Source organism: Solanum tuberosum, unplaced genomic scaffold (genome assembly GCF_000226075.1).
Source record: "Solanum tuberosum cultivar DM 1-3 516 R44 unplaced genomic scaffold, SolTub_3.0 scf00020, whole genome shotgun sequence".
In the NCBI taxonomy this organism is placed as follows: Eukaryota; Viridiplantae; Streptophyta; class Magnoliopsida; order Solanales; family Solanaceae; genus Solanum; species Solanum tuberosum.
The window spans coordinates 269,298-284,129 of record NW_006238946.1 but is presented as its reverse complement, the minus strand read 5'-3'; the positions used below and the strand labels follow the sequence as shown (position 1 = coordinate 284,129).

At 35.1% G+C, this 14,832-nt stretch overlaps 2 protein-coding genes across 2 annotated transcripts in view; both read left to right on the top strand.

The window, feature by feature from the left end:
• The first annotated feature begins 7,120 nt into the window (after positions 1 to 7,120).
• LOC107059074 (uncharacterized mitochondrial protein AtMg00810-like) lies at positions 7,121 to 8,278 on the top strand. Its single transcript, XM_015305485.1, has 2 exons — positions 7,121 to 7,913; positions 7,992 to 8,278. Exons 1-2 carry the CDS (start codon positions 7,121 to 7,123, stop codon positions 8,276 to 8,278), a joined length of 1,080 nt encoding a protein of 359 aa, XP_015160971.1.
• Positions 8,279 to 9,993: 1,715 nt separating this feature from the next.
• LOC102581811 (sugar transporter ERD6-like 6) overlaps positions 9,994 to 14,832 on the top strand; it is a 6,424-nt gene continuing 1,585 nt past the window's right edge. The window contains exons 1-15 of the mRNA XM_006340567.2: positions 9,994 to 10,323; positions 10,414 to 10,476; positions 11,008 to 11,097; positions 11,354 to 11,413; positions 11,512 to 11,577; positions 11,669 to 11,734; positions 11,858 to 11,933; positions 12,290 to 12,354; positions 12,434 to 12,526; positions 12,660 to 12,740; positions 12,865 to 12,949; positions 14,243 to 14,289; positions 14,364 to 14,426; positions 14,513 to 14,572; positions 14,698 to 14,757. Of these exons, the coding sequence (XP_006340629.1) occupies positions 10,132 to 10,323; positions 10,414 to 10,476; positions 11,008 to 11,097; positions 11,354 to 11,413; positions 11,512 to 11,577; positions 11,669 to 11,734; positions 11,858 to 11,933; positions 12,290 to 12,354; positions 12,434 to 12,526; positions 12,660 to 12,740; positions 12,865 to 12,949; positions 14,243 to 14,289; positions 14,364 to 14,426; positions 14,513 to 14,572; positions 14,698 to 14,757 (1,167 nt within the window). The 5' untranslated portion in view covers positions 9,994 to 10,131. The remainder of the gene's footprint in view (positions 10,324 to 10,413; positions 10,477 to 11,007; positions 11,098 to 11,353; positions 11,414 to 11,511; positions 11,578 to 11,668; positions 11,735 to 11,857; positions 11,934 to 12,289; positions 12,355 to 12,433; positions 12,527 to 12,659; positions 12,741 to 12,864; positions 12,950 to 14,242; positions 14,290 to 14,363; positions 14,427 to 14,512; positions 14,573 to 14,697; positions 14,758 to 14,832) is intronic.

Sequence of the window (14,832 nt, the reverse complement as noted above, 5' to 3'; positions counted from 1 at the left end):
CATATTTACTAATAGGACAAAGTCTAGGTTCTAGCATATTAATAGCATTTAAATTAGCAGAAGCATTATCTAAAGTAATACTAATGACTTTATCACAAAGACTGAAAAAATCTAAAATTTTCAACACAGTAGTAGCAATATACGTTCCAGTTTTTTTCTTTTGACAAATTTTATAACCAATAATTCTTTTTTGTAAATTCCAATTATAATCAGTCCAATGCGCAGTAACAGTTAAATAATCAAAACCATTAGGACTACGACCCATATCAGTGGTAATAGCAACTCTACAATCCATTATTTCAAAATAGGCACGCAAATATTGACAATGTTTTTCTTGAAATTCAAAAATATCTCTTTTTACCATGCTTCTTGATAAACCTTTAAAACTAGGATTATATGTATCACGAATATATGCAATAAAACCCGGATGTTCTCCAAAACTAAAAGGTAAACCACAAACAACAACCATTTTAGCAAAATTTTCACGATCACGATCCTTATTATAGGTTCGATGTGTAAGAGGACCACTTGGGTTCGAAGTATTTAATTCACCTTGAACCATATTTGACCCTCTAGCCGATGTTTCAATGATAGAATTTTCACAAACATCAAGAGAAGATATATATGCAAACCACTCTTTACTATGCTTATTAATCAAATGTTTTTTTAATCCCCCCGTTGAACCTCCACTCCCACCAGATGTATATTTAAAATGTTGTTTACAAATATTACATATACTAAAAGTTTTTTCTTCATTCAAATAACAAAATTTCCACACATGTGATTTTAAAACACGTTGTACCTTGGTCTTACCTCTAGTTGGAACAATAGGGGGACGACTAGTTCCAACCGAAGGATTGTCCTCCTGAGGTGAAACTTCAGTACTATTGAGGTCGGGACTAGTCGGTGTATCATCTAAATCTTCTTCATCAATTTCTACTTCTTCATTTTCTTGATAATTATCATAATGTCTTTCATAAACCTCTTCGGGAATTATAGGAGTATCCGAATTAATTTCTATAGGACCGGGACGAGAAAAACTAGTTTCATTCACATGAGTAAATTCATCAGTATTCATTCTAACAAGAGGAAAATTAGATTTAGAAGAACTAGAACCCTTCTTACTTTTTGTAAGCATATTTTTTACTCCGTGTACAATACCTTTTTTACCTCCACTTTTTTTAGAAGACTCCGTGATATAAAATTATAAATTATGAACTACGAAATTTAACAAGAACAAATAAAATATAACAAGAACAACTTACAAATAATAAATACAAAAAATAAATATAAGATTAGAGAGTGGAACGAAGTTACCAAACACTTGTGGAAAGAACAAATAATTATAATCGAAAATTGAAAAGTTGATGTCGAAACTTGAAGTTTGAAGAAAATTCCTACTCCAAAATTCACCAAATGATTGTTGAAATCTTCACAATTACAAAATAATATGATTGAAATTTGAAACTTGAATATTGAAAGTATGATACTTTGAGAACGATTGAGAATTGAGAGAAATTGATGATTCTTAATTGTTAATTACTGTAAATACATAAATTGTAATTAAAAATATAAAGAGAGGGAGTATATATAGTTTTTAGAATTTGTGATTATGTGTTGGAAACTTAGAATTGGAAAATATAGAATTATAGTCGTTGGAAATATTTCCGTTGGGAGAATAGTAGCTTGCCATTGGCTAGTGGGGAGTGTGGACTGGGGATGGGACGGGTCGGCAGGGGCAGGGGCAGGTGGCAGGCGGAAGGGGCAGGGGGCAGGCGGAAGGGCTGCAGAGTGCAGCAGGCTTTTCAGCCTTTGCTGACCCCTAGGAAGAGTGGAAGACTTCGCTGACCCCTATATATATATATATATATTAAATATAAAAAAAAATTAATCGGAATCGGATCGGAACGGAACGGAATCGGAATAAACCGGGATAAACCGGTACCGGTATCAAATCGTGATACCGTTCCGTCCCGTGTACCCGGCCCACGGTGTCCCGTTCCGTCCCGAATACTACCGGACCGGAACGAACCGGAATGGTACCGGTACAACCCGGTCCGGTGGCCAGCCTTAATCGCTACAAAGCTTGATTAGTTGCTCAATGGTACAAATAGGAGTATGGGGTGGATTATGAGGAGACTTTTGCACCTGTTGCTAAGATGACAACGGTACATACATTATTGGTTGTGACTTCAATGAAAGGCTGGACCTTACATCAGATGGATGTTGACACCCAATTTTGACCGACCTTTAACCCTTTTGGAATGCTATTCGTTTAAATACGTATTTTTTAAAACATATTCAAGTTTAAAATTTTAATCAGTTTTGTCTTAAAATCATATATCTTAGTATGCGTGATTTTAAAATTATCGTGAATATTATTAAAATATTTTTAAAATTATTAATAAAACTCAAAATAATTATTTTATTTCAAATATTTTAAATTTTAGTGATTTTAATTATAATGTTTGTAGTATTTTAATTGGATTGGATTTCTTTAATTTTCCTCAAAATCATTTAAATTATAGCCTTTTATTCTAATTCATTCAAATTCTAGCCAATTCAATCCAAATTTTATTTCAATAATAACCACCCTTTCATTTCAAATCTAGCCAATTTTATTGCAATTCTAGCCATTCCAACTCCTCAATTCAATCTGATTTTTAAAATTCATTTTAATCTCGTCCGTCCATCTTTAAATTAAATCCTAGATCAAATCCTAGCCACTCATCTAAAACCAATCCAACGGCTCATATTGAATGACCATTCTCTTTCCTATTTTAACCTAAAAGACCCCTTACCCTAACATTTTTTTTTTCTCTCCTCTCTCCCTCTCCAGCCGCCTCCTCCCTCTTTTCCTTCCCTTTCGTTCTCTCCATTTTTCCGGTGAAACAGCCACCGGCGAGGCCGGCAGCCGCTGGCCTCCGTCGCTTCTCCCTCCAGCTTCTCTTTTCTCTCATTCCCCTCTCCTCACATCTGCTTCTCTGTCTCCTTTCTCCTCGTCTGACCAGCAGCTCCGACCAGGGAAGCAGCTCCAGCCGGACAGCAACCAGCAGCAGCTCCAGCCGGACAGCAACCAGCAGCAGGCAACACAACCAGTCCCTCCAGCCGACTCCAACCAGCAGCCAGGCGAACCAGCGCAGGCAGCAGCTCCGTGACAGCAACAGCTCGGCGAGAAAACAGCAGCAACAACTGCTCCATCCAGCAGCGACGGACGACAACGACAGCTGCTCCGGCCAGCAGACAGGCGAGCCAGCGCCAACAGCAACTCCACGAAGCAGCAACCAGCAGCCGGCGCAGCTACTCCAGCAACCAGCGCAATAACTCCGGCCAGCAACAACACCAACAACAACCAGCAGTTCCGGCGAAAGCCAAAAACTCTGGCAAACAGTAGCAATCAAAAAGCTACCCCAACTACGAGTTCCGGTGAATCCACAAAGCATTTCGATAAGGACAGATCCTTACAGATCTGTCCCAGGTATAAAATTTTACTTTTAAGACTTAAATCCTTGCGCATGTGGTTTGTTGTTCTATGTCAATAGTGATATATTTGTTAGTATATTATGTTAGAACTCCATCGATCGTATCTGTTTAAGTATATTTTGTCACTTTGCAAATTGATGCTGGTTGATTCTTAGTCCAATTTGGTGTTGAATATGATCGTATTGGTTGCTTAGCATTGTTAGGTTAAGAAGATTTTCCTATTGCTAATCATAATCTGATTTGTTGTGACCTCAATGATAATCCTCGATTTGATCACCGCCCTAATTGCTTGATCCCCTAGGTAGATCGTTATTGATCATAGTGATTTAATTTACCGTTATAATTGCTTCTTCTAAGTGATGATGTTGAGCTGGTTATTCTCTTACCGATTTGCTCATTGTTTTGTTATGGTAAGTTGGTATAGTTTTACTAATATGTGAATATTGATATGTTAATAGTTGCTGTAAATTGATCCCTCCTCCCTAATTTTTTGGCCCTCACAGATTCTTACTTATTTATTTATGGTAATCTAGTAATAGTTGAATATTTTACTTATGTGATTATTGCTTTCCTTTTATGTGCTGACCGGTCCTTACATATTATTATCTCTTGTTTTATTTAGGTATAGGCAGATTCTTACTTGCTTTTATAGTTGGTAAAAATAATTTTAAAAAAAAATCGGATTTGGTGTCCTTCTTATTAAGAAAAAATAAAAATAAAAAATCTATGAGCTTAATTTATTCTTTTTCCCTTATTTGTATGCCCCTCTTTGCTATATAAACATACCCTCCTTTCACTCTTTTCTGACGGAAAAATACATCTTGATTTTGCTCATACTTGAATACTAAAAAAAAATATATTACTCTCTACCCTTAAAAATTAAGTTCTCTGGTAAACATAAAAGCTCCTCTCTATTTGTTATTTTGTTGTGTTCGGGTCTGGATTAAGTGTGGATCTTCATTGCTGATTTCTTTTACTGCATAACTGGTTAGCATCCTTAATACATGTTTAATTCCTGTTTCTGCATTATTTTAGCCATCTTAAGTCCAAATTGGGTGTTAATAAATAAAAGAAGCATCCGGGTTAGTTTTTCTATCCTTTTCTTTCTCGGTGTGTGATCATATTCTCCACAACTTGTTTAGTTCTCACATGCCTATATGTTACTTGTGTACATGAAGTAACTAATATTATGTGTGTATCCATATATATATATATATATATATTTGCTTTCTTTATCATGCTACTATGTTTAATCGTCTTTTATGTGTCATTACTTGCCCGTATTTTTCATTATCCCCTCTAGCAGGTTTCGAGCTTAGAGTTCAAGGTGTTGAAGAGTCTCCTAGAAGCGATTTCCAGACGAGACTATTATGTTTAAGTTTATTTGAATGGTGTAAATATTATCCACTTGCTTTTAGTTTGTAATGTTCGTATAACTCTAAAACTCTCTCTCTATATATATGAAATAACTTGGGGATCGTCTAAGGGGAGGGGGATTTTTACGTGTTACTTGTTATATTGTCACAACTTACTTGTTAGAAAGCATGCATAGAGGAGTGTGATTTAATTACATGCTCAATCCTCACTCTAAATCTATTTATAAAAAATAAAAAAAGATAAAAAAATAAATAAAATGAAAATTGATCTGGCCGGTATTTTTATTACTCTTAAATGTTGTCCAATTTGTAAAGCATATGTTATGTTGGCCGCTGTTTCTTAATGTCCATTAATTATGTGTTAAAATAAAATCTTTTTTTTTATAACACCTTTAGCATAATATTCATAACCTAAAGTGTTTTGACTTTTACATGGTTATCTAGTGTCGTGTTCAGTAAAATCACTTCCCTCTCTTATAAACACATGAAAAGAGGTAAAAAATAAATGAGTGTTCGGTCAATGATCTGTCTCACATTAGAAATAATTTAGAAGCCATGTTTAAATGTTATCCTAATAATCTGTCAGCATGTTAGTTTGTTTGGTTCAGGCTGTAATGAATAATTTTTGGTAATTCATTTAAGGGCATACTTTGGGCATAGACAGCATGTAGGATTTAATACATAATGTAATTTCCTATCTAAAAAATAAGTCCTACCTATAGGTGTCGCATATTAATGTTTGCATGTTAATATGTTAAAGCTTATGATTAATAATTTCAAACATGTTAATGAACTAAAAATCCCTATAGGAATTAAATAACTTGTCATATCTATGTGCACATATCTGAATATAATAAATTACATGCATGAGTCTTGTTGCATCTTTAAACACTTAAATATCTCACTGCCTGTAAAAATTTGCATAGTAATAATCATTGTTTTAAATTAATAGTGAATTGACCGCTCAAAGATTCCTTTGCGACTATCTGTTTTCTGTCACACAAAATTTTTTTTTATCAAATTAGCTACTCAGTAATTTCTGCATCTATTAAACCGACTGCTACTCAAAACAAATTTCACATTATAGTCTAATCTGCTACTGCATTAACATGCTATTTTAGCATAATCTGTCACTTTAGATTCGCGATCCTAATAAAATTTTCCTCAAAATAAATTTAGTTTTCTGCATTATGAATAATTGTCTTGCCATTTTTAATCAACTAATAACTAAATTCTTCCTGCATGCTTTATTAATAAAACAAATAAACTTTGCATTTTGTCATTACACTCTGTCCCTGTTAAATTATTTATCATTATTATGAAGCTTGTTTACGTGTTTATATGCATACACTTAAGCATGAGACTTTTCACTTTGTGTGTGTTTGCTAGCATGTTAAATAACCTAATCTAGAGGCCAAAATGAGACGTATGTGCTAAGTGCTCGTCCAAACTGTTTGAATTGGTGTCTAGGTGGGCCTATTATATTTTATTTTAGTCTAAAACCCTTCCTATTAGTCGTCCAAATGCCTCTTGGACCTTAAGCGGGGACGTTAGATACCTCTTACAGACGAAAGCATGCAGTGATGGGGTAGGGGTAGTTTAGGCCCTATGGAGATGATGACATCGACTCGGTCTTAATGACAAACCTTGGTTTTGTCTGTCCCTACAAGAAGCTGATCGAAATAAAGAAAGTCGAGTGCTGATCCTAAAGTCCTTCAGAGTCTCCCTTTCCCTTTCTCTTTTATATGTTTATTATAATTATTTGGGTAGTTTAATAAAAAATAAAACTTAATTATTTGTTTATCTACTTGTGTGAATTCTGTCTCCTCGCTTATCTCTTTTTACTTTTTTATTTGTTATTATATTATCACTTAGTCTTGCATGTTTAAATTAAATAATAAAAAATAAATAAATTGATCTTAATCGTTTAATATTAGTTATCACTTAGCAAGCATGTTTAATAAATAACCAAATAAATGAAGTGACCTTATTTGCTACTTGTAACCCCCACATAATTTGCATGAGATACGGTCGGGACCCACATTTGTGGACCTCGAGGGATGCCTAACACCTTCCCCTCGAGGTAACTTGAACCCTTACCTTGATCTCTGGTTCGTTGATCTTAGTTAGATTTAGCTAGGTTAGATAGGTGCCCTAACGCACCTTAATTCGTTAGGTGGCGACTCTTCAATCCAACCCAAAAGCTCCAAAAGTGTTGTTAGGTCGAAAACCATTTTTCGCGAGAAAAATGGGGCGTGACAATGGATGTGAAAAACGCATTTCTCCATGGCGATCTAGAAGAAACGGTGTTTATGAAACAACCACCTAGGTGTGTTCTGCCAAGACCAAATGCAATTTGTCGTCTTCGAAAATCCCTCTATGGCTTAAAACAGGCTCCCCGAGCTTGGTTTGACAAATTTCGATCCACGATTCAAATTGCGGGCTTCTCTCAGAGTTTTTCAGACCATTCTTTATTTCTTTGTATTTCTCCAGTAGGTCTCACAATACTTCTCATCTATGTTGATGATATCATTATCACAGAAAATGATTCAGAGAATATTACTAAGTTGAAAGAATTCTTGCATACCTCATTTAAGATGAAAGACTTGGGACGTCTGACATACTTTCTTAGACTTGAGGTTTTATACTTGCCTACTGGGATCATGCTTACACAACAAAAGTATGCTCGTGATCTTGTTGCAAGGGCTGGTTTTACTGATGACAAGGTTGTGTACACCCCAATGGAGATTAATACAAAGTACAAGGAGGTTGATGGAGAACCATTCAATAATCCAACATTGTATCAACAGTTGGTGGGATCATTAGTTTATCTCACTATGATAAGGCAAGACATCTCATATGCAGTACAAGTTCTAAGTCAGTTTGTGGTTAATCCTTACCGTATACATCATACTACATTACTTCGTGTCATTCAATATGTTCGTTGTTCTATGAGTCAAGGTGTTCTTTTTCATTCTAATTCTTCTATACATCTTGAAGGATATACTAATGCAGATTGGGCTGGTTGTACTAACTCTCGTCGCTCTGCTATTGGTTGGTGCATGTTTCTTGGCACATCCTTGATATCTTGGAAATGTAAGAAACAATCCCGTACATCTTAATCTTCTACAGAGGCTGAGTATCGTGTCATGTCGGGAGCAAGTTCGGAAATTATTTGGCTACGATGGCTATTATCTGAGCCCAATGTCGCTATTACATCTTACTCAGTGCTATATGTTGATAACACTAGTGTGATTAAAATAGCCACAAACCTGGTGCAACATGAAACCACAAAGCATATAGAGGTGGACTGCTATTACATTCGAGAATTTGTTATCGATCATTTCATTACTCTACAACACATTTATTCTCATGATCAACTTGCTGATTTGTATACAAAGGCGATGACACGAGCATGACATTAATATCTTATCTCCAAATTGCTACTTTGTGATCACCGGTATCAATTTGAGGGGGGATGTTAGGAAAAGCTATATTGTATAGTAATCAGAAAATATATTCTTTCTTGGAATATGACTGATTTACAGAATATACATTTATAATCATATATACTCATTCCTATAATAAAACTCTAACCCTACAATTGTATAGCTATAAATATGTGCTTTCTACTGTATCATTGATGTATAGAGAAAATTATTTTTCAGAATATCTTTTGTCTCTCTAGCAGAATTTGCATCTCCTATCTTGAAGCTATGAAAACAGAGTATGTGATGATGGTGATTTAAGTGGTGGTTTACATCAGAACTGGTTGTTGATAAGTTTGTTCTCACACGGTAGAATAACGAAGATTATTTTCGGTGGATTTTTAGTAGAGCTACATTGAGAAGCGTGTAATTCGAAAATAAGAGGGAGCTTGGTAATGGAGGAACTATGGGGGAGGAGACCTGGTAGTGGAGGAGCCAAGCTCACCTGGTGGATCAAAGAAGCCATCACCGCCGGTGTTGTTGCTGGTCTGTTAAAGAGAAGAAGAATGAAGAAAATATCGTAAAAAGTAACAAATAAATAAAAGGAAACATAGAAGTTTATTTAGAAAAGAAAAAGATAATGTGAAATAAGGAAAATATTAAAGTTTTAATTAGTTTTTTTGCCTTTTCACTCTCTTAAAGAGAGTGAACTACATTTTCTTTGCCACCTCAGCATTTAGGGAGCAAACAATTACACTTTAAAATAGTTTAAGGGGGTGATAGAACTCCCGTGAAATATAATGTATAGTTGAAATTTCGGATATAGATTGAGAGGGTTTTAGACCATTTTCTCTATTTTTCCCTCTTTTTCTATGGCCTATTAAAGCCTTGTCCAAGTTTTGGATTGCTGTAAAGATCGAGCACATTCTTATTTTTAAAATGTTATTTTGAAATCATATCTAAATGCATGTCATGTAATTAGAGTACAATTGTTGTCGTCGGATTTAAATATATTTCATTAACATTAAATGATAATTAACCACACATATATGACTCATATGAGAAATGAGAGATTCAGTACTCCATATGTTAAACCTGAAAAAATAGCAAAACTGACGCGCAGTTATATATATTAAAAAGCTCAAAGAGAATAAATTAATAAGCACTTTTATATCCTCAATATGCCATGATAAATATATACATCGAGGAAGAATGAGGATCACAAAAAGAGATTTGAAATAAAATGCACAAAAATAAATATACTAGTGATTAAATGAATATTTAAAGGGACAATGAGTACATTTGTGGTTGGTTACACGGTAATTGATAATCATTAATTTTAATACTTGTGATATTTTAAAAAGTATATTTAACCTTCAATTAACTAATGTGTATTTTCAATCTTTGTATGATCTGTTTCAAATATATTTACAATTATATCAATGTGAGTAATATTATAGGAGTAATTAAGTGATGACACAATTAATAATCATGATAAATTTTGTTGGTCATAGTCAAAGAAACTAAGCCTGCATGTTTCAATTATGCTTTATCGGTTATTAATAGGAGTAAATTTATAATTAGTCGATAACTGAAGGATCAAAACTGATATTAAACCAAAAAATAAATAAAATGAAACTATTAAAAGGAAGTTATTAAAATACGTAAAAAAAAGTGTGTCCATTCCGCTTCTAGTGGCGCGGGAATGTTTCACCGTTATTTTAGAGTCAGTTGCGAAATATACGCCATTAACGTCTTCATGAATAATCCCTTTCAGCATTCTACTTCTCCTCTGATCTTTTTTCACCTTTATCCTAAACGGAAACAGAAGACACGGAGGAACGATGAGTTTCCGAGATGATACCACCGCCGACGACGGGCTTCGGAAGCCCTTGCTGCATACCGGCAGCTGGTACCGGATGAGCTCCCGCCAGTCCAGTATGATGGGATCCTCAGCCCAAATCCTCCACGAATCTATCTCCATTTATCTTTGTGTTCTTATTGTTGCATTAGGCCCAATTCAATTTGGCTTCACCGTATGACTATTAATTTCTTCATCACCTTGCATTTGCATATACAAATTTTATATAATTAATTATATTATGGTTGCTTTTGTAATTTTATAGTGTGGCTACTCTAACCCTACCCAGTCCGAAATCACCAGCGACCTTGGACTTACCATTTCAGAGGTATTTTTTTGTCTTAGTACATTTATTTCCCTTTTTTTCTGTACAAAAACAACAGCAGGGAAACTGGGGTAGTTTTTGGGGGGTGTATGTGGTATGGTAAAATGAATATTTGTTTCTCTCCCTATATATTTATATATATACACAGTATATATCAAACATTGATACTAATAATATTACGCAGGAAATTAGAGTGTTTGATTAGACTTTTCTTTTGAGTATCTAGAGATTGATAATAATGCTAATTGAAGCAAGTAATATGTTATATGTAGTTACAACTGAAAATAATTATAAGGAAAATGACTTCTAGTTAGAAAATGAGGTTTTCATGGAAAACACTTCCCTTCCTACCAAACACACTGTGTATCTAGTGTAGTGAAGCTACAAGTTCTAAACGGAAACAATAGAATTAGTGACCGAAAGAAACTGTGTGATATGTGGGACTTTTCTTGAAAAAGTTCATAGGTGGCCGGTTTTATTTAGTATCTTCTTGCTGATGTATGGTTAAACATAGTGCTACTTTTTCATGGACAGTTCTCGATCTTTGGATCTTTAGCAAATGTTGGTGCAATGGTTGGCGCAATTGCAAGCGGTCAAATATCAGAATACATTGGACGAAAAGGGGTATAATTCTAAGGCACTTTCAACTGTTTAGTCTTGTATTCTTAATGCCACAACCTTTCCTTCGCATTTCTGCAAAAAAAAGAAACAAAAAGTTTTCACACATCAATCTGTGAGCTACATGTCACCGAAGGAGCAACTCTACCATTGCTCTAAAACTCGCCTCAACAGTAGTTCAACACTATGATAATCTTTTATTTTTCTTTCTTTGGTTCTTTAGTAACTTTCCCAGTTACCTCATCTTCTCTCTGAAATACAGACTCTAATGATTGCATCAATTCCTAATATTATTGGATGGCTTGCCGTTTCATTTGCCACTGTAAGTGATAAGTTGCTATCTCTTGCACATTCTGATTGAATCTGCAATTTTATAGGTAATTAACTTGACCATACATGCCCTTTTCCCACTTTTAACAGGATGTCTCATTTTTGTATATGGGAAGGCTGTTGGAAGGTTTTGGTGTCGGCATTATTTCCTATGTGGTAATCTTAAGTGTTCAACTTCTGTACTTGTTCTTCTTGAAGTTATGGTTAATAGTCCTGCTTGCTGAATCTTCTTGCTTGTTATCTGCAGGTGCCTGTATATATAGCAGAGATTTCACCTAAAAACATGAGGGGAGTTCTTGGATCCATTAACCAGGTTGGTTTTGTATTGGGATTTACAGATATCCCTGGTCACTCAATCCTCTAGGATTTATGATCTGTAGATATAAATGGCTCATTTTTAATTAAAAAAAGAAATAATTTGATCTCTTGGCATTAGCTCTCTGTAACAGTGGGGATTATGCTGGTATATCTGTTGGGATTATTTGTAAGCTGGAGAGTGCTTGCTGTTATAGGTGAGTAATACAGTCTTCCTTGTTAAAATTAGCTTAATTGCAATAGGTTCCCTAACCATTTGGTGATTGACAAACTGATTGTTATCTTATTAACTTCTCTATTCTTAAGATGGTAGAATTAGTAGGAATTTTTTTTATCAAGTAAGCATTTGACGACGTTCATCTTGCTGAAACAAGTTTTCATCTTTCTAAAATTCCCCTTCCTTCTTGAAATATTTGAAGTTATTCTTCATTGCAAGTTCATTGAAGCAACTCAAAAACATTGAATGAGCTGATGTCTTTCTGTTATAATGTGTAGTCACTTGTATACTTGATTTTGAACATATTTATTAATAATCCTTTATGTCACTCTGCAGGAATGTTGCCATGCATGGTTTTGATACCTGGTCTATTTTTTATACCTGAATCTCCTCGTTGGTTGGTATGAGTTCCAAACTTATGTTTGTCACAACTAGGTTTTCATTGTTATATTATACTGATGTCAATGCTGCATTATCTAGGCTAAAAATGGGCTGAATGAAGATTTTGAAACTTCTTTGCAAGTTCTACGGGGATTTGACACAGATATATCCTCAGAAGTGAATGAGATCAAGGTAATATGTGGAATGTGTTAAATGATGATTTCTCAACTATTTTGAACCCTCAAATTGCACTGTAGAAACTTCTTGCAATGCAAACTACTAAAAATGTGTTCATCATCATTTGTTTCTCCTGTCCTTGTCTCAGAAATCTGTGAGATCATCAACTAAAAAAGTTACCATTCGGTTTTCTGAGCTTAAGATACGGCGATATTACTATCCTTTGCTGGTACACATTTGTGTTGGATTCCTTAATTATGCTGATTTATGTCTGGTATCCTTGACTAGACAAGGACTTGAAATGAAACCCCCTACTCTTGTCAAGACTCATTTTATCGGCTGATTTTATTCAGGTAGGTATTGGACTACTCGCACTCCAGCAACTCAGTGGAATTAATGGTGTTTTATTCTATTCCAGTAACATCTTCAAATCAGCTGGTCAGTTCCGTTCCTTGATTGTCTGTAGAAATGCATACCTGAATCATCAAATGATTTGAAACTGGCAGTTTGTGTCATTCTTTTTGTTCTTTACTCTGGCTGGTAGAAACAGAGGAAAGTAACACACTGGATAGCAGAAATGGGAAAAAGAATTCCACGTTTTGCATGAAGAGTACAATGAATTTCTTCCTCTGCATCCTAGATAACACCCTGCAATAAATATGGGATGATGAAGACTTCGTTTTGTGGGAGGGGGGAGAGCTCAAAAGACAAAGTTTGAAGTTTTGAACCATCAACTCACTCCATCTCAAAAAGAAACTATTAACTCGTTAATAAGAAAAGTGTTAAAGCTATTGACTGTAAAGGAACCGTAGATCACCTGGTAAGAGCAAGCCCATATTTAAGGTACTCTTGAAAGCAAAAACAATAAGTTGACTAAACACAATAAACAGTTTCTTTTTAAGTTGTTTTGAATTTTTATTTTGATGTTTGTGAAAATGAAGTTTTGATATTTATGTCCTTTTTAAATTCCTTCCAGTACTTCTTGCTTTTGCTTGAACGTATGCCTGGAAAATCTGCTTGATGGAAATTGATATGGAACTTAAGCCATCTAGGCCTGTTATTTCATGAGTGTCCATTCGAATATGCCGTGCCTTTTGAACTATTCATTTTCATTTTGTTGGTACCTGAGAAATGATTCCCATGTTGTGTGCCACAGTCCTTACTCAGCTATCACTCAGTAAATAGCTTAAAATTGTGAAGTGCCATCTGTGATGATCTCTCAATCTAAGATAATATACCATTATCCAGATTCACATACACTGCAGTGCCAAAAGGTAATATGCCATTAACCAGATCGACATATACTACAATTTGGGAAAACAGCTTTACCAAACACCAGCTAGAGACTTGTATATTCATTCATGACCCAACCATGTTGTAGCATGATATCCACCTTGAACATAAATTTTGATTGCATTGTCAGCAAGAGGTGATGAATTGGAGAATTAGACAACAAAAAGTCGGGACCATATCTGATATCAGGATGAAGTTTTTGTAGTGGATTCAAGTAAAATAGGCAAGTTACTACGAACTGTAATCTTAATTCTACATTATGGCGTGCAGTTTCCCACTCTTAGAAGGTATCACGAGCCTTCTCTTTATTTGCCAAATTAATTCCAGGTGTATCAGAATTAGACTGTATGCATAATACCACCTAGTCATAGAGACACTATGAAATGTTACAACTGGTTTGACATAGGAGTTTAATTGCAATGCTCTTCAAATTTGCAGGAATATCATCCAGTAAAGCAGCAACATTTGGTATCGGGGCTATTCAGGTAAGCCGGTTCCCTTGGATCTAATGTTAGTTTATATGTATATATTATTCCAAGTTAATATACATCTTTTATAGGTCATTGTCACTGGTATCTCTGCATCACTGGTGGACAAGGCGGGACGCAGGCTACTCCTCATTGTGAGTCCTTCCAGAAATTTCACATGCAGTTTCTATTTGCTGAAAAAGAAAACAAATGGATAACTTGATTATACTCTTTTCTTTAGGTATCCTCATCTGTAATGACTGCTAGCAGCTTGCTTGTTGCAATGTCATTTTTCCTGAAGGTCAGTTGAATTTACATTCATAATAATTGATCAAGCAATTTTCTGAATTTAATGAGATCTCTTTCTTCGTGTTGGGATTGACTTTCTTTTATTGTCACTCCACAAACTTTTTCTACTCAACCCAGGAGTTCACCCCTGAAAATTGGCATTCATTCTTTGCAGTATTGTCTCTGGTTGGACTTGTGGTATAGTTCCTGTCTTACCTTCTATTGTTCCAACCCTACTATCCCCCCCCCCCCCCCCCCCCCCCCCCCCCCACC

Coding starts and splice junctions, on each gene's coding strand:
- LOC107059074 (XM_015305485.1), top strand. CDS start 7,121: ATGGATGTGAAAAACGCATTTCTCCATGGCGATCTAGAAGAAACGGTG. Junction 7,914..7,991: donor CTCTCGTCGCTCTGCTATTG/GTTGGTGCATGT, acceptor AATCTTCTACAG/AGGCTGAGTATCGTGTCATG.